Here is a 20,134-nt window from a genome sequence, read left to right as displayed (position 1 = left end):
TTTTGGAACATCAAAGATGAACAGGGTTTTCACAGAGATCACTTCTCAGATATCTCCACAACTACAGATCAGGGATCTTCCAAAATTGAGAAGATTGGTGCATATGGCTAGGTCTCTTCACCTTACAATTTGTATGGCAATTTGGCCCGGGGTTGTGGTGTGGTAGGGGAGAATGGGGGATAATCCCACACAGGAGTTTCAAACGATGTCTGGTTCACATTTGGCTGGATAACTTCACCACCACACGGGGTATGCGGTCGGCGATGGGGTCAAAATGCTCGTATGATCGAGGGCTTTTCGATGGATCTATCGGCGGGTTCTTATTCGAAATATCGAGCGAGTTCGTGGTGGAGCGGTGCTTGAATTGAGAGTAGGTGTAGTAATCACCAACAGAAGGGCTGATTCTCTTGGAGAATAACATTGTTGTGTTATGTTGTAATCTAACTACGCGAGTTACACTAAATGAATAGATTAGGGTAGCACATGACTAGAGTAGGTGTAGTAATTATCAACACCTCTTCTTGCTACATCATGATCTATAAGCCGTCACTCAGAGCCTTCTTCATTCTTAAATCTTTTCAAAATACAATAATAATTAATTACATCAATCAGACTCTGGTTTTCTTATTAGAAAAGATGTTCATACAGTAATAATCATAAAAATCAAGAAATACATGCAAAATTCACTGATTCACTGTATTATTATTATCATTCAATCATTTCTTTCTGATCTCTTTCAAATCAATTCTTTTGATAAAATCTTCAAGCACAGGCTTTGTCAGTGACTTGATAAGCCTGTCAGCTATATTCACTGTAGAATTAACATGTTTCATCATGATTTTCCCTTTTTTAATCAAATTATGAAGAATATGATATCTAATCTTAATATGATATAATCTTCATATTAACAATTCCTCCTTTGCTAGATCAATTGCTCCCTTATTATCAACTCATAGATATAAGTATATTTTCACTTTTTCATCATTCATTAACTCAGTATCATATAACATATCATTCAATCAGATTATCTCACAAGCTGTTCTTGCTAGCTGTAATATATTCAGCTTCTGTGATTGATTTGATAATAAATGTCTCTCTCTGCAATCATTATAAGATTGATGACTCATTAATCAATATAATATAGTCAGTAGTCAATTTGTATTAAGAATTCACTCTCACTCAGTCTGAATCACAGTATATTATAGAACTCAGACTCATATCACTGATCTTCTTTCTATATAATATGTTATGATTTTTCATCTTCTTGACATAATGTAGAACATGCTTCAATGCTGCTCAACATACCTTGTACAGATATGAGTTAAAATGTGAGAGATAGTTAACTGTGAATGTCAGATCTGACTGGCTACTTGAGATTAAATATTGCAATAATCTTAATTCTTGATAATATCTCATAGCTGTAAAGTTATCATTCAATCTCTCTCTCTCATCAGATGAGAATTTCAGTTGTATACTGACTATTATCAGAGTGTCAGCTGGATTTATCTTATTCATGCTGAAATCTTCAAGAATCTTCTTAATATAACAGCTCTGTGTAATCACTAGATCATCATTTCTCTGGCATTTAATCTTTATCTCAAGATATGACTTGATCTCTTTGACATTCTTTGTCTCAAATCTCTTTGCAATCTCTCTTAATACTCAGTCTAATTACTGTTCTTGAGATCTCATTACCTGACAATCATCAACATGCAATGTCAGATAGATCTTGTGAATAGAGTGATATAGAAATTCATCATTATAAGATGATATCTTAAATCTCAATATAGTCAGATACTCTGTTGCAAGAAAATATCATACTCTTACAGCTTGCTTCATTTTATATAGACTCTGACAGAGTAATCTCATCAAGTTCTCTCTGTCAAGCTTAACATCTGTGAATAGTTATATATAGATCATCTCATTCTATGATAGTATATCATTCAAAAACACAGATACATAGTCAATTGATTTGATCTTTCATTCTTTAACAGTTGATATAGTGAATAGACTGTATGATGTAGACTCTGATATCACTGCAGCATATAATCTCATATAATGAATACTCTGCTATTGCAAGAACTCTCTAATCACTCAGTGAGCTCTAAAGCAGATGATTTCTCTCTTATTATTGAATTTTCAATCATATACTCATTTATCTGTAAGAATATTCATTTTCAGAGTCTTCTTAATAATAATATATATCTTCTTCTATTCAAATATCTTAATCTTCTTTTTTATTATCTCATGTCAATAGTCTCAGTCTGAGCTTCTCTTAGCTTTCATCAGTGTAGTTAATCAGTCTGTCAGAATACTTAGAACAGAATTATTCTTATTAATAGAGTCTTCAGACTCTTCATTCATGACAAGCTGTGTCTTATTATTTAGAAGATAGATTGAATTAATTACACTCTCTAAGTTCTTATTTACAATTATCTTCAAAACATCTGACTTTTTCTTTATAAGATGTCATAGTAAGCAGTGCTGTCATCTCTCTCTGATATTCAGAATATTCAATTCATTAGATAATTCACTGAATTCTCTCATCATATTTACAGATGTATTTGCACTTATATCAAGAGCTTTATTAAATATAACATCTCATGCAATCTCAAGACAACATGTAACAGGATTTCACACACAATATTAATGTAATTCTTGATATTCAATTAGCTATTATTTCTTACTGTCAGTTCTATCTATGAGCTTATTCAACACTTTTAAATTCTTCTTGTAAATCTTGCACTCTTATCTCTGTATTCAATGAACAGAAGATTACACCTCAGTTCATGCTTTAAAAGATATAAGTAATATTTCTTTCTTACATTCAAATATCTTTATTAATGTTGAGAATGTGTTAATTATCATAATTATAACTTGTATTACTTCATCTCAAAGTTCTCTTTCTAATTCACTATTAAATAGTAGACTTCATATCTTTTCTATAACTATTCAATTCACATGTTTCACTGAGTCATTTGATTATAATATATCAGATATAGTCATTTCATATGCTATTTCTTTGCTCTGATAGTAAATCTTAAGTTCTTGACTTTTAAACTCTTCTTCATCATCTCAGTGTAGAATTTTAACTTAATATTATATAGTTATCTTAATATCTGTGATGAAATTCATTAATCTTACAGTAGATTCTCTCTTTCTTATTATAAGAATTGCTCATCTATAACAGATTATATTGTCTGTTATACTCAATCAGTAGCTTACACTCTCTCTAGTGAGAGTGTCATTCTTATTAAAAAGTGTTTTTTCATCCTCTGTCAGATTAATGAAGAATCTCATTACTAACTTAACAGCTTATGTTATAGATACAAAGATTGAATATATCATTTTTACCTGAACACAGACTTTGCAGAATGATAAAGCTTAATAATCAATAATTCTCATTTCTAGGCATGAATCTGCTGTTATTTTTACAATATCTGTGAGATTTAGATGTTCTAGCTTTTAATATCATTATATTATCATAAGTTCTATAAACTTTATATCATTTCTTTCAGATAATATTAATATTGTGTCATCTTTCATCTGTAATGTGTTCACAGATTCAAAATCATTATTAAGTATAGTAAACTAAATCAAGTCTCTGTATATAACTTATCTTTTCATCTCATAGATATCATTCTTATTTAATCTTACTATAAATGAGAATATACAGTCAGAAGACATAATCAACATAGCATGATTATTCTTATATATTAACTGCTTATAAGTATAACTCTGATATACAAGCTTATTCATACTCATGAGATTCACTTCTAACTTCAGAATATAGTGAATATCATTTAACAGTATATCTACTTCTTTCACTGAAATCTTCATATCTTCTATAGCTGTAGCAGAAATCACTGTTCTGTCTGTTATTTTCAACATCACTTTCATCTTCTGAGATTTTATCATGATAAGATCTCTGTGAGATGTGACATGAGCACCTGATTCAGAGTCTAAAATTCAGATATCTTTTTCTATCTAGTTACTCATATAGGTCTTTTCTTTGATACAAAATACTTGCTTTATAACATTGTAAATAGAAGCAGTATCTGTATTCTCTGCATTCTTATCTTTATTCTTATTTCTATTTGTATTGAAGTTTGAAGAATGTTTCTCAGAGTATTTCTTTCAACAGTCAGTCTGAATATGACTAATCTTTTGACAATGATAGCAGATTCTTGTATTATTATCTCTATATTCAGATTTAAATTCAGTGTTCTTATTCTTATCATTGTCTTTCTCTTTATTCTTATCTTTCTTATTCTTATCTTACACATTGTTGATAGAATTTCTAGACACATCAGTATTTACTTCATTTATAGCAGAGAGCTGCAAAAGAATATCACAGTACAGACTTATAAAATCATTCTCTAAGAGTTGAGTATTATCTTTGTTAATTTAATTCATTCAGTTTCTTATAAATGAGGCTCAATCTCTGTTGACTTCTGTAAGCAGTCTGTTAAAAAACATGATATTCAGAATCTCATATTCTAGTCAGATATAATCAGTTCTTATGATAATCAGATATTCAATGAAAGTGTGATCTGAATCTTTTAACTTAGCAGTCATGTTAATCAGTTTCTTAAATAGACAGATTCTGTAGATAGCAGATCTCTCAGAAAAGTTATTCTCTATAATAGTTCATAGAGTATAAGCAGACAACTTGAATTTCTTAAGTATAGTGAAATAAGTCTTGATCTGCAGAGTAATTGCAGATCATATGTAATTATATAATTAAAAATTATATTCTTTTCAGAAATATTATATGTTTATAGTAGCATACTTATCAAGATCATTATCTTTAAGAAGATCATTAGTTTCAGACTACTCTGTAGTTAAAAGAATTTTCTCTCTTCACATTGAGTAGTTAATAAATTCAGTGAGAACTATCAATCTTTTGATAAGTCTTAATTAACTTCTGAATTCTTCAAGAACTTTTATTATAACAGATATCTTCTCTTTTCATTGAAGATATTCTGTCAGATTCACTCTCATCTCATTACTTACAAGAATCTCATCTCTACTGATCTTCATACACTCAATCTTATGCTGAAGTCTTACAATTTCAAGTCTTATATAAGTCTTCTCACTCACTGAGCTATTATTATTTCAGTTACTTAAGTCTTCTGCATTATCTAATATCTTACTGATATCTTTAACTGAATCTTTATATACATTGAACTTATCAGACTGTTCTTCTGCAATGATTTCATTCAGCTCAAACACTTCTAAGACAGTCACTTTTCAGTTTATTATAGATATTGATAAGCTCACACTCAATTCTTCTTATACTTCAGATATTTGTGAATTTCTTCTTCTACACATTGATATGTAATTCTTCATTAAGTCAGGCTTTTCACCTGATCTCAGATTCATCATAGATTTAATTAATTAATAAATCATCTAAACATGCTTGTAATGACATATGAAGATGTCAATTTAGCACATTGTTACAGTTATTCATTGCTTATAAAGAGCTTTATAATCTCTTGAAGAATAACATTGTTGTGTTATATTATAATCTAACTATACAAGTTATACTAAATGAATAGATTGAGGTGGCACATGACTAGAGTAGATGTTGATGATTACTACACCTACTCTAGTCACGTGCCATCTCAACCTATTTAGTGTAACTCGCGTAGTTAGATTACAACACAACAATGTTATTCTTTAAGAGGTTATGAAGCTCTTCGCAAGCAATGAATAATTATAATAATGTGCTAACTACATCTTCACATATTGTTACATGTGCCTAGATGTTTTTTATTGATTAATTGAACTCATGATGAACCTGAGATCAGGTGGAAAGCCTGACTTAATGAAGAATTATATGTCAATGTGTAGAAGAAGAAATTCATAAATATCTGAAGTATAAGAAGAATTGAGTATAAGCTTATTAATATCTGTAATAAACTGAAAAGTGACTGTCTCAGAGATGTTTAAGCTGAATGAAATCATCACAGAGAAACAGTCTGATAAGTTCAATATATACAAAGACTCAGTTGAAGACATCAGTGAGATGTCAGATAATATGAGAGACTCAAGTAACTGAAATAACAATAGCTCAGTGAGTAAGAAGACTCACATGAGACTAGAAATTGCAAGACTTCAGTATGAGATTGAGTGAATGAAGATCAGTAGAGGTGATTCTGCAGGTAATGAGATGAGAGCAGATCTGACAGAATATCTTCAATGAAAAGAGAAGATATCTGTTATAATAAAAGTTCTTAAAGAATTTAGAAGCTAAGTAAGACTTATCAAAAGATTAATAGTTCTCACTGAATACATTAACTACTCAATGTAAAGAGAGAAAATTCTTTTGACTGTAGAGTAGTCTGAGATTGATGATATTCTTGAAGATAATGATCTTGATAAGAATGTTACTATGAACATATAATATTTCTGAAAAGAATGCAATCTTTGATTATATAATTACATATGATCTGCAATTGCTCTGCAGATCAACACTTATTTCACTATACTTAAGAAGTTCAAATTATCAGCTTATACTCTATAAACTATTATAGAGAATAACTTTTCTGAGAGACCTGCTGTATATAGAACTCATTTATTTAAAGAGCTTATTAAAATAATCTTCAAAAGCAAAGAATCTGACAGAGCTTTTATTGAATATCTGATTGCTATAAGAACTGATTATATCTGTCTAGAATATGAGATTCTGAATATCATGTTTTTTAACAGACTGCTTACAGAAGTTAACAGAGATTGAGCCTCATTTATAAGAAATTGAATGAATTAAATTGATAAAGATAATACTCAATTTTTAGAGAATAATTTTATAAACCTGTACTGTGATATTCTTTTACAGCTCTCTGCTGCAAATAAAGCAAATACTGATATATCTAGAAATTCTATCAACAACCACACAAGATAAGAATAAGAAAGATAAGAATAAAGAGAAAGACAATGACAAGAACAAGAACACTGAATTCAAACCTGAATGTAGAGATAATGATATAAGAATCTGCTATCATTGTCAAAAGATTGATTATATTCACACTGACTGTTGAAAGAAATACTCTGAGAAATATTCTTCAAACTTTAATATAAATAGAAATAAGAATAAAGACAAGAATGCAGAGAATACAGATGCTGCTTCTATTCATAATGTTATAAAGTAAGTATTTTGTATCAAGAAAAAGATCTATGTAAGTAATCAGACAGAAAAAGATATCTGAATTCTAGACTCTGAATCACATGCTCATGTCACATCTCACAGAGATCTTGTCATGACAAAACCTCAGAAGATGAAAGTGATGTTGAAAATAATAGACAGAACAGTGATCTCTGCTGCAGCTATAGAAGATATAAAGATTTCAGTGAAAGAGATGAATATACTGTTAAATAATATCTGCTATGTCTCAAAGTTAAAAGTGAATCTCATGAGTATGAATAAGCTTGTATATCAGAGTTATACTTATAAGCAGTTAATATATAAGAATAATCATGCTATGTTAATTATGTCTTCTGATTATATATTCTCATTTACAGTAAGATTAAATGAGAATGATATCTATGAGATGAAAAGACTGATTATATACAGAGACTTGATTCAGTTTGCTATACTCAATAATGATTTTGAATCTGTGAATACATTATAAGTGAAAGATGACATAATATTGATACTATCTGAAAGAAATGATACAAAGATTATAAAACTTACAATAATACAATGATATTAAAAGCTAGAACATCTAAATCTCACAGATATTGTAAAAATAATGATAGATTTATATCTAGAGATGAGAATTATTGATTAATAAGCTTTATCATTCTACAAAGTCTATATTCAGATAAAAATGATATATCTAATCTTCATATCTATAATATAAGCTTTTAAGTCAGTAATGAGATTCTTCATCAATCTAACAGAGAGTGAAAAAACACTTTTCAATGAGAATGATACTCTCACTAGAAAGAGTGTAAGCTACTAATTAAGTATAATGAACAATATAATCTGTTATAGATGAGTAATTCTTATAATAAGAAAGAGAGAATCTACTGTAAGATTAATAAACTTTATCATGAATATTAAGATAACTACACAATATCAAGTTGAAACTCTACACTGAGATGATAAAGAAGAGTTCAAAAGTCAAGAACTTAAGATCTACTGTCAGAGCAAAGAAATAATATATGAAATGACTATATCTAATATATTATAATCAAATGACTCAGTGAAATGTATAAATTGAATAGTTGTAGAAAAGATACAAAGTCTACTATTTAATAGTGAATTAGAAAGAGAACTTTGAGATAAAGTAATATAAACTATAATCATGATAATCAATACATTCTCAATATTAATAAAGATATTTGAATGTAAGAAAGAAACATCACTTACATCTTTTAAAGTATGAACTGAGATGCAATCTTCTATTCATTGAATATGAAGATAAGAGTGTAAGATCTATAAGAAGAATTTGAAAGTGTTCAATAAGCTCATAGATAGAACTGATGACAGAGAATAACAGCTAATTAAATATTAAGAATTATATTAATATTATGTATGAGATTCTGTTGCATGTTATCTTGAGATTGTATGAGATATTATATTTAATGAAGCTCTTGACATGAGTGCAAATACATCTGTAAATACAGTGAGAGAATTCAATGAATTATCTAATAAATTGAATATTCTGAATATTAGAGAGAAATGACAGTACTACTTACTATAACATCTAGTAAAGAAAAAGTCAGATATTTTGAAGATAATTATTAATAAGAACTTAGAGAGTATAATTAATTCAATCTATCTTCTAGATAATAAGACTCAGCTTGTTATAAATGAAGAGTTCAAAAATCTTATTAATAAGAATAATTCTGTTCTAAGTATTCTGACAGACTGATCAACTATGCTGACAGAAGTCAAGAGAAGTTCAGACTGAGACTATTAATATAAGACAATGAAAAAGAAGATTAAGATATTTGAATAGAAGAAGATATATATTATTATTAAGAAGACTCTGGAAATGAATATTCTTATAGATAAATAAGTATATAATCAGAAATTTAATAATAAGAGAGAAATCATCTGCTTTAGAGCTCACTAAGTCATTAGAGAGTTCTTATAATAGCAGAGTATTCATTATATAAGATTATATACTACAGTGATATCAGAGCCTATATTATATAGTCTATTCACTATATCAACTATCAAAGAATAAAAGATTAAATTGATTGACTATGTATCTATGTTTTTGAATGATATACTATCACAGAATAAGATGATTTATATACAACTATTCACAGATATTAAGTATGATAGAGAGAGCTTGATAAGATTACTCTGTCAGAGTCTATATGAAATGAAGTAAGCTGTAAGAATATAGTATTTTCTCACAACAGAGTATCTGACTATATTGAGATTCAAGATATTATCTTATAACAGCAGATTTCTATATCACTCTGTTTATAAGATTTATCTGATATTATATATTAATGATTATCAGATAATAAGATCTCAAGAACAGTAATTAGACTGAGTATTAAAGAAGATTGTAAAGAGATTTGAGACAAAGAATGTTGAAGAGATCAAGTCATATCTTGAGATGAAGATTAAATATCAGAGAAATGATAATCTAGCAGTTACACAGAGCTGTTATATTAAAGAGATTCTTGAAGATTTCAGCATGAATAAGATAAATCCAGCTAACACTCTGATGATAGTCAGTATATAACTGAAATTCTTATCTGATGAGAGAGAGAGATTGAATAATGACTTTACAGCTATAAGATATTATTAAGAATTGAGATCATTGCAATATTTAGTCTCAAGCAGCTGATCAGACCTGGTATTTACAGTCAACTATCTCTTATACTTTAACTCACATCTGTATAAGACATGTTGAACAGCATTGAAGCATGTTCTATATTATGTCAAGAAGATGAAAAATCATGGCATATTATACAAGAAGGAGATAGAAGATGGCCTGAGTTCTGTGACATACTGTGATTTGAACTGAGCAGGGGTGAATTCTCAATACAAATCAACTACTGACTATATTATATTGATTAATGAGTCACTGATCTCATAGCAGTTGCAGAGACAGATATCTATTATCAAATCAATCACAGAAGCTGAATATATTGTAGCTAGTGAGACAGCTTATGAGATAATCTGATTGAATAATATGTTATATGATGCTAGATTGATGAATGATGAAAAAGCAAAAATATGCTCACATCTATAAGTTAACAATAAGGGAGCAATTGATCTAGCAAAGGGAGAATTCTTAACACAAAGGTCACACTATATCAAGATTAGATATCATATTCTCTGCAATTTGATTGAAAAAGGAGAAATCATGATGGAACATGTTGGTTCTACAGCAAACATAGCTGACAGGCTCACCAAGCCACTGATGAAGCCTGCATTTGAAGAATTTGTCAAGAGGGTTGGCATTCAGGAAATTGAGAAGAAGGAATGATTGAATGATAATGATGATACAGCAGATCAATGGATTTTGCATGTATTTCTTGATTTTTACAGTTATTGCCATACAGACGCCTTTCCTAATGAGGAAATCAGGGTCCGATTGATGTAATTAATTATTATTGCATTTTTGAAAGATTTGAGGATGGGGGAGGCCCCGGGTGGCGGCTTATAGACCACGGTGTAGCAAGGGGGGGTGTTGGTGATTACTACACCTACCCTAGTCACGTGCCACCCCAACCTATTTAGTGTAACTCGCGTAGTTAGATTACAACACAACAACGTTATCCTCCAAGAGTAGGTGTAGTAATCACCAACAGATCCCCCAACAATTTGATGAGGAAGGATGTGGTTCGGAAGAACGTGCGGCCGCCGGATAATAACGCGGCCGCTTCTGAATACACTTACAAGTGTGTAAGGGGCCCTAGCGGCCTCACTAATTATATAAGGAGCCGGCGTACGCCTATAATCTTACGCTGGCTCAAGCAACCTTTGAATCACATAGATTTATGAATCTCAGTATTTCTTCTCAATCAGTCAATTAATACAATGAATGTACTGATATTTATCTGAGTCATATTTTTAATACATAGTAAATGAGAATTAAAATTCAACAACTGAGTAATAAATTGAAAACTATGAAATAAATCATAATACATACATCATATATCAGATTAAACAGTTAAAATGTTCTGATTAATCACTTCTGTAGTAACAAGTCTTATAAGCTACTGACTATGATATAAATACTATTGTATTGTCTTTTAAGTTGCATTATCACAGTTACACAGTATAATTATTGATTTTTGATAATATTTGCAGATCTCTGAACGCTGTACAGTCACTCTGAAATGTGTCAGCAGATATTGCAACTCATTCCAGTGTATACAGTGCAGATTTAACTTGAATAGGTTCAAATCTATCACATTTTCAACTAAATACACTGTTGAACTCTATAATATGAATCTGACTGTCAGCTTGACATGCTTGGTGAGTTGTATGAAGTTACACACAGAATCTACTAAACAGAAAACCTTATTCAACCAGGTTAGTGTGTATATAACCCCAGCCAGAGCCGTCCAGGGCCGTACAACCTGGAACTGTATAGCCTTATATGGCCCTGGACGGGGTCACCGAACAGGCCCTTAAGTAGCTTTATGTATGTATTAATCAATCCTGTTATGATAGCCACTTCTGTACTACATGAGTGAGAATGAAAAGACGAGGCAGAATCAAGGTTGAGGTGATATTTTGGATTCATCACCAGCCATTATTAGCTCAAGAGGCAAAGCAGGGATGGGAGGACCAAGAAATAAACCCGCCTATGTTAAAACTGTGTGACCTGCCTGCTATTCAATTAGGTATTTCCTTCCGTCGAAACATTCCAAATTTTCCCCAACCTTCGCCTTCTCGAAGTCCAAAAACGGAAACGGCAACAATTTCGAGAAACGCCATGAACAACGCCAAAGGAAGAAATGTATAGGGGAATTTGCCTCTTGCGTTGACGGGACTGCGTGTATTTTTATCTCATGTTTGTATGAGAAAGTCGAGAAAAAGGGGAAAGATTTGCATAAATCGCGAAATCGGCTGGAAACAGAGGATTTGAGATGGTAACGACAAAATAAAAAGGATAAAAATGAACCTTGCTAATTAAAAGTACAACTTTTCTTAGGAGAACCCCTGTTGAGTGTAGAAGAAGTTTCTCCTGTGTACAATGCGGGTTCCCAAATGTTGGGAGGTGTAGCATGTTCGAATATTGGATGGCCAACCCTCAAGAATTGGGGTCAGGTGATCAAGACATGCATAATGGCACGGGTTAACATTATCGCAAAGACACCCCGGACCGCTTCGTAAACAATCGTGCGGCGATATTCATCGACATTAGCTCTTGGAAAAGAAGCTTGGCAGCATACGGGATGTGGACCTGCGAAATCTTGTTCTTGTTCTTGCAAGCCCGACATTCGAAATCGCTCTTTTTGAGTTTCCTATTTTGGTAACTAGGTTAGTTGAAACATCTAGAGGGACAGGACAAACATAATGGTCAATTTATGGTATGAAGAAACTCACGCAATTGGTGTCATCAGCCCGCAGATATCGCAGATGTGGACACGGAATGGATCAGACACGTCAAATAATCTTTCCTTTAGGAATGCGCTGGCGCCATGAGCAATCATACAATCGCGTTCCATCTCTCCGAATCGAAGGCCACCGTCTCTCGCACGACCTTCCACAGGCTGGCGTGTAAGAATCTGGGTTGGGCCACGTGCGCGGGCATGGATCTTATCGTCGACCATATGTCGTAGGCGTTGGTAGTAAGTTGGACCCAGGAAGACTTGGGCGACCAACTTTCGGCCCGTATATCCATTGTACATCACCTCAAAGCCGCGGGACTGATAGCCGTGTTCACGGAGCAAGCTGGAGATGGAATCTACTGTCACGTCTGTAAATGGCGTTGCATCACCTTCAAATCCACGGAGTGACGAAACTTTACTAAGCTGACACTCGATCAAATGGGCAATGGTCATTCGAGAAGGAATGGCGTGGGGATTGATAATCAGATCCGGAACAATGCCTTCACGAGTGAAGGGCATGTCTTCTTGTCGATATGTAATACCAATGGTACCCTTTTGGCCGTGGCGAGAAGCGAACTTGTCTCCAATTTGAGGAATCTTTGTAGTTCTCATCCGAACTTTGACGAATTTCAGATCATCATTGCTCGTAGAGACCAAAACTTGGTCGACGATACCGCTCTCGGTACTACGCAGAGGAGTAGAAACATCGAGTTTTGTATGTTGTTTCGTCCTCTGGCCTAGCTCTTCTGCCTCAGGTGCCAAGGGAGCAGTTTTCCCGATGATAATATCCTCACCCGAAACACGAACACCAGGAGCAACAATACCGTCATCATCGACCTTATCATAAGTACCATGCTTCATGCGAAGGGTGTCTGATCTCATGGGTTTTTCAAATCTTTCCACGACAGTCATACCGACCATCTTTTCGGAGTCTGTGTAGGTTCGGTAGAACAGACTCCGGAAAAGACCACGATCGATACTACTCTGGTTCATGATCACAGAATCCTCCTGGTTGTACCCAGAGTAGCAAGCAATTGCTACAATTGAATTCTGCCCAGCAGGAAGCTCGCGGAATTTCAGGAACTCCATAGACCGCGTTGTAGCAAGTGGTTTTTGTGGATAGTATAAAATGTTTGCCATCGTTTCCATCCGCTGGTCGAAGTTTGTGAGGAAAACACCCATAGCTTGTTTTCCCATAGCAGCTTGATATGTGTTACGTGGGGATTGGTTGTGGTCGGGGAACGGAATGATACTGGCACAGATACCTAGAATCATACTGGGGTGGATCTCACAATGGGTCCAGGTATGCGTTTTTTGGCTAAGAGTCGATCGGACTCGTCGATTGGGGTCATTATTATCTTCCTCCGGAAGACTAAATCCAGCTTGTAATTGTTTTGAAGTTTCCAAATCCTCGGGTGTCATGACAATCATAATGGTTTCTTCCTCCTCCGCATCCACATATTCAACAACACCGGATTTAACAAGGCCGTCCCAGCCAAAGTACCGTTCTCTGCGCTCTTCGGGATCCAAATCTGGTGGAAGCTCTTTGTCCGCTTCGAGTTTGTGGATGTGCTCTTTGGATAGCACAAGAGAGCCACAATTTTCACTCTTCGGGTCATTCTCAACCACAAAGAGAGGCCGGCAGACTCGTCCAGCATCGGTGAAGATCTTAAATTCCCGGTCTCGAATGTCTCGCACCAAACTGACTTCATGGGAAATCATGTTACGTCGTCTCAACGATTGGACTGTGTTTACAAGATGAGAAGGATCTCTATGAACTCCCACCCATACACCGTTGACGAAGACTTTGGTCGCATTCGGCGACACCTGAGGCTCAAACTCCTCTAGAACTTCCATGTTGCGTTGTATCATGAAATCAATAATCGGTTCGCTTGGTGTACCAACAGTAATATAACACATCAAAGCCAGATTCTTAACAAGACCACAAGCTTGTCCTTCCGGCGTTTCAGCCGGACAGACAAGTCCCCAGTGAGTATTGTGAAGTTGTCGAGGCTTCGCAATCTTGCCATCACGTCCAATGGGTGTGTTGGTACGGCGAAGATGGGAAAGGGTCGAGGCATATGTGTAGCGATTTAGCACTTGCGAAACACCAGCCTTGGAACTAGCCGCCTTTTTCTGCTCGCCCCAGTTACCTGTAGCAAGAGCATACTTAAGACCCCCAGATAAGGTGCTTGCCTTCACGCCAATGTTCAGGTATAGTTGCCGATTAGTTTCCACGCATCTCTGGACGTATTTGTAAAGATCTTTGGTAACTCTCATGAACAGAATTCTGAAAAGGTTGGCAAGTAGCGGGCCAGCTAAATCCAGTCTTTTCTTTCCAAAATGATCGCGGTCATCAACATCGCGACGACCTAGGGCACACTGGAGAAGCCTGTGCACCATATATCCCAAGAAAAATGCTTTCCGCGTCTCGCTACCTTCACTCTGAGAGATATGCGGAAGGAATTCCTTCTGGATGATATCCCTCGCGTACCTAACCCGCTTCTCATGATTCATGCTTGTGGGGGAAGAGCCTCGCTTACTGATGAAGTCAAGAGCTACCTCACGATCCTGGATAACGAACCCTTCCTCGATACATGGCTTAAGCATTTCCAACATTGGCGTATCATTCCGGTCATAACAAATATGGTTGAGGATATCTTCGTCAGACACCACACCTAGAGCCCGGAAAACAACAACTATGGGGATGTCGGTTTTGATGTAAGGTAGCGTAGATCGGATCGTTGGGCCAAAGCCACCCTTGGAGGCGTCACCTTTACCGAAAAGCTTTATTGACAGCTGGGACAGTATTCTGGATCCTTTCTCAATCGCGCTTCGGATTTCCGCGACGTATGGTGTTGGACTTGGAGGAGCTTTCTTAAAAACTTGAACAATATTGCCTGCACTGCGCTCCTGAGCGATAAGAACCTTTTCACTGCCGTTGATAATGAAGTATCCGCCGGAATCGTAAGGGCATTCGTTCCAGTTGTAGAGCGACTGTTCATTTAGATCCTTGAGGATGCAGTATTTCGACTTCAGCATAATCGGCATTCTTCCGATAAAAACATTCTCTTCTTCTGGCTCATCCTCATTCAAAGGCTTCGGCTCCCAGTGCAAATATGTTCCCCTACTCCGCCTCTCCTCATCGTGATCCTCTTCCCCTTGCTCAGCATCATCACGTTCGGCAATGAGTCGCTCTCGTCCTTCCGTGACTCTCTTCGTAATCCCAAGGTAGAGAGGACTGGCATATGTGAGGTTTCGAAGTCGTGCTTCCTGTGGCAACATAATACTGGTAGCGCCATCGCCTTCAGTCATCGACGGTCGCGCAAGCATCACGGTGCCAAATTTTAACTCATAGCGTCGCAAAACTACCGGGTCTATCTCATCTTCAGAAGGAGCCAGAGTTTGATCGAGTGTTACCTGTCCTTGCTCCTCCACCAGCTCCTGCATAGTCGTCGAGATAAACTCATCGAAAGAATCGAGCTGCTGCGACACGAGACCCTTCGATTCGAAGAAGGACGAAATCACCGTCCAGCAGTCTTCTGATGTAATCCCTTCATCTTGGTCATAGTAGGCATCTTCTCCATATTCTTCTTCGTAATCCTCCATGCTGGGCAAGATTTCGACGGCGGATTTGCGGGCGGAGATGCCCAGAGAGAGGCCCAGAACGTGACGGCTTGAGCAGATAGTTTGGGGTTTTCACAGCACCAGGAAGGCCCTATTCCATCCGCTTAAAGAAGGAATATTCGCAGGGTAAGGCTTCGGGTAGTGTTGATGCGGAGCGCAGCTCAGCAGGGTGGATGAACTGAGACTGGCGACTAATAATCCTTCGTCCTAGTCGCGATCTAGACAAGAACAGAGCCGCCACTGACGCTAATTAAATACAGGCTAGCGTGTTTTTCAACTACATATCACGTGATATCAAATTTTCTTGGAGGATAACATTGTGTCGGAATGAGTGTCACGGATGAATATGTTGAAGACATATGAATCTTATGTGTATCAAGATCTGCTTGTTATATTCTCTGTGCACTATCTAATATATCTATTTCATACAAAAGATAGAGCTATTTATAGTAAAATATATATGCAATTCAAGAGAGCTAGTATAAGTAAGTATTAGATGAGTATTATAGTAAGCTGATAATAATGAGAAATATTATAGTAATATAATATTGATGATGTTCAGTAGTGTATAACCTCTTTTTTCTGACACACTCTCTTCAGTGAATGTAACATGTAAAAGAAAGTGTAATTGAAGCTGTAAAAAAAAGAGTGTAGATAAATCTAGACTGATTATCAGAATCATGAATTTCACATTTGATCTCATTTGATCTGATCTCATACATTTCTTGGCGTGAGTCTCACCAGGACCAAGCCTCAAAAAAATCTGAAAATGAATCATTTCTGAGACAAATGACATGAAAAATGACCAGATTTAATTCAAGAACAGTGAAATAAGAGTAATTTCTCAGAATAAACTATAAAAGATAATTATTCTTTCAAAATCAGAATGAGACTGAGACTGAAGATTAAATTCAGTCTCATTCAGTTCATTCAGTGATTACTTATATAATCAGAATTTGATAATGATTATTAATAATACTTATAAAACAACTAAATACATTCTTGTACAAGTTTATTCTTCACTTTCTCATGAAAACTACACTTCTCTGATATACTGTGATCAGAGATATTAAACTGTCTGATAATTTTATATTTTATAATTATAAGTTTCTTAATTATTTCTTCTTATAATTGTCTCTAATGATAGTAATAAATATCTCAGCTTGAGTTAAACTTTCACTTTATTCTCATCTCTGTCAATGAAATTATTAGAATATCATACATTATCAGTGTAATAGTTGAATATATACTCTCAATAATTTTTCATAACTCTAGAATTGATTTAATATATAAATTTATTAAATTATCTTGAAGATAGCAGTCAAATTCAGTTTTATAAGTATATAGTTTTATCTGATTTTCAGTTGTAATTAATGTATATAAGTTCTGTTTCAAAGTTAGTATTATAGTTCTATATAATATGAAGTGTTATCAAAAATTATTACTTACTAGAGAATTGAATTTCACTGTCTTTACATCTCTAACATCTGCTTGTTTAAATCTCTGATAGTTGATATTATAGTAGTCTCAGACTAATTTAATATATAAGTCTTATTTCTTCTCTGTTCAATCTTGAGAAGTGTAGATATTAACTTAATAGAAGAGATCTAGTAGAGCTGTTATAGTATAGTACTCTGCAAAAGATTGTTCAGTTTTGCTGTAGTAATATATCAGTTTATTTCTTACAGTAATAATAGCCTGTGCTATAGCATTATTTCAGACTGAATTTCTTTTTAAGTGATTCAACTGCTTCTTAAGATAAGTAAATAAACTGTTATACACTTATCAGACTGACTGTAGTATTGATGTACAAGTAATTAAGACTGTCTTTGTTATCTTATAAAACTGAAACAGTAAATCAATCATATATTTTAACTGAGTTCACTTCATATCAGAAAGTTTCAATATCTGAATCTTTTCTCAATCAGAGTATTGCACTCAGTAATTAATTATCTGATACAATTGAAGAATTTAAACAGTTATCTTATATATTAAACTTCATTATATTCTAATATTCTGTATCATATTCAGTGATATGACTGATTTATTTATTTATTAAATATTATGAAATTATTATTATTGTTTAGAGAAGATATAAATTATATTAACAATGTTTTGAATCTGTGATATTTAAATTATTAGTCAATCTATTCAAAATTAATAGTAGTATTATTAAAAAGTATTATTAAAAAGTAATATTAAAAAGTGTTATTAAAAAATATTATCTTTTATAAAGTGAATATAAAAGTTACTCAAGTAATTACTTTTATCTCATTCTTATTTCAAGAATCAGTTATCTCATTATTCTTTATCTCAATATTAAGATTCTTTATCAGTGTTTATATCATAAGTTGAATTATATAAGCAATGCAGAGAATATGACCTTATTTATCATTTTAGAAATATAAAGTTAATTTTTGCTTTAAGCTATTTATCATAGTATAGTTATTCACAGCATTATCAGTTATAATTGTAAGAAGACTGAGACTAATATTATAATAGTCATTTTTAATCATAGTTATTAATATCTCTGTTATATAATTCTCAGTATGACTATTGATTAATAATTTAAATTCAATTAATATCTCTTAATAAGTTCAGTTCTCATCAATATAATAATATATAACTCTTATAAATGCAAGATTATTTATACTAGTTCATGTATTCACTGTGAGAGATACTCTTCAATAATTCTTCAACTCTGATTCTAGATATTATATATTAACTTTGTAGTATGTCTCAAGATTGAATTAAAGACAGAATTGATATGAAATATGAAGATTTGAATTAAGTATTTAAAGAAGTGTTCAGAATTCAGAGTTTTCAATTGATTAAAGAGAAAGATTCAGAGATATATATATATAAAGTAATTATTCACAGAAGTTATCAGATGAGAGTTATGAAATCAGAGTACTGATATATAATCATTTTTACATGATTTTCTTTAAATTAGAAAGTTAGTATTATCAAAAATTATTATCTAATAGAGTAACTTATCAGCTCAGTAGTAATTTTCTGATTATTTTTCTTTTATTATCTGCATTCTGATAACTTCAGATGTCAGGAAATTTCTTCAGAGTCATGATCAGTTTATAATGAATATTTCTAAATAAAGTTACAGTGATTGTAGTAGAGAGATGACTCTTCAGTAATCTATAATACAATCTGTTGATAATTATTTCATAGTTCATCTCAGTGTTTATATTAAGTTTTTCATAAATTTCATGATCTAGAATCAGATGTGAAGAATGAAGTGATTATTTATTATAATTGAAAGAGAGTATTCTGTGTTGAATTATAAATAATATAGACTTTATAATTCATAGTGATTTCTTGAAGAGTTTATGAATCTTCAATAGAAGTAAAAGAAGTGAAAGAAGTGAATTCAGAAGATATGATAATAATTTGAGAAAGATGATAATTTATTTTCAATAACTAATCACTGATGTATGTAAGAAGAATTAATATAAGAGAAAATAATCTTCTTTCTTAGCTTAGTTATAATTTTAGTACTAACTCAGATTGAATATCATCAATGTATAAAAGTAAATAAACAATCTTGATTAATCTCTGTCATATTTCTTGAAATATATTAATATTATGAAAGAGAGTGTTATCAAATTATATTATCAGATGATATTATTAAAAATATATTAATATTATAAATATCAATATTGAAAAAATGTTGATACTTATACATTATAGTGACATGATAGTTGAATATATATATATATATTATTCCTGATATTGATAATTGATTACAACTTGTACAATAATTTTTGAAAACTCAAAATTAATTTCAATTATTAACTAATAGTTATGAACTTATAACTAACTAATATAAAAAGAAAAAAACTTTTTCTACTTATTATCTTTCTTCTCTTTCTCATTCTTCTTATCATTCTTCACAATTCACTTCTTATTCTCATTCTTCTTCTTCTTCTTCTCATCTGAGATGATAATCATC

The 20,134-nt window shown here is 32.9% G+C and overlaps 2 protein-coding genes across 2 annotated transcripts; both read right to left on the bottom strand.

Annotated features, from left to right (window-relative positions):
• Nucleotides 1-214: 214 nt before the first annotated feature.
• On the bottom strand, nt 215-421 carry BDBG_17163 (uncharacterized protein; the record flags this gene model as incomplete). The annotated part of the gene is made up of 1 exon (XM_031724945.1): nt 215-421. The coding sequence occupies one exon, from the start codon at nt 419-421 to the stop codon at nt 215-217; it is 207 nt and encodes a 68-aa protein (XP_031578660.1).
• A 10,675-nt stretch (nt 422-11,096) lies between these two features.
• BDBG_04692 (DNA-directed RNA polymerase II subunit RPB2) lies at nt 11,097-16,567 on the bottom strand. The gene is made up of 2 exons (XM_002624782.2): nt 12,536-16,567; nt 11,097-12,453 (listed from the first exon to the last, which is right to left on the bottom strand). The coding sequence occupies exons 1-2, from the start codon at nt 16,147-16,149 to the stop codon at nt 12,291-12,293; spliced, it is 3,777 nt and encodes a 1,258-aa protein (XP_002624828.1). The 5' UTR covers nt 16,150-16,567; the 3' UTR covers nt 11,097-12,290.
• Nucleotides 16,568-20,134: the final 3,567 nt, after the last annotated feature.

This window comes from Blastomyces gilchristii (genome assembly GCF_000003855.2).
Source record: "Blastomyces gilchristii SLH14081 genomic scaffold supercont1.9, whole genome shotgun sequence".
Lineage (NCBI taxonomy): Eukaryota > Fungi > Ascomycota > Eurotiomycetes > Onygenales > Ajellomycetaceae > Blastomyces > Blastomyces gilchristii.
This window is presented reverse-complemented; position numbering and strand designations above follow the sequence as displayed.

What these genes read in the sequence shown, in the direction of transcription:
- BDBG_04692 (XM_002624782.2), bottom strand. Translation starts at nt 16,149, where the DNA reads ATGGAGGATTACGAAGAAGAATATGGAGAAGATGCCTACTATGACCAA. An exon ending in GGGCTGATGACACCAATTGC is followed by an intron (nt 12,454 to 12,535) that starts GTGAGTTTCTTC and finishes TTACCAAAATAG; the next exon opens with GAAACTCAAAAAGAGCGATT.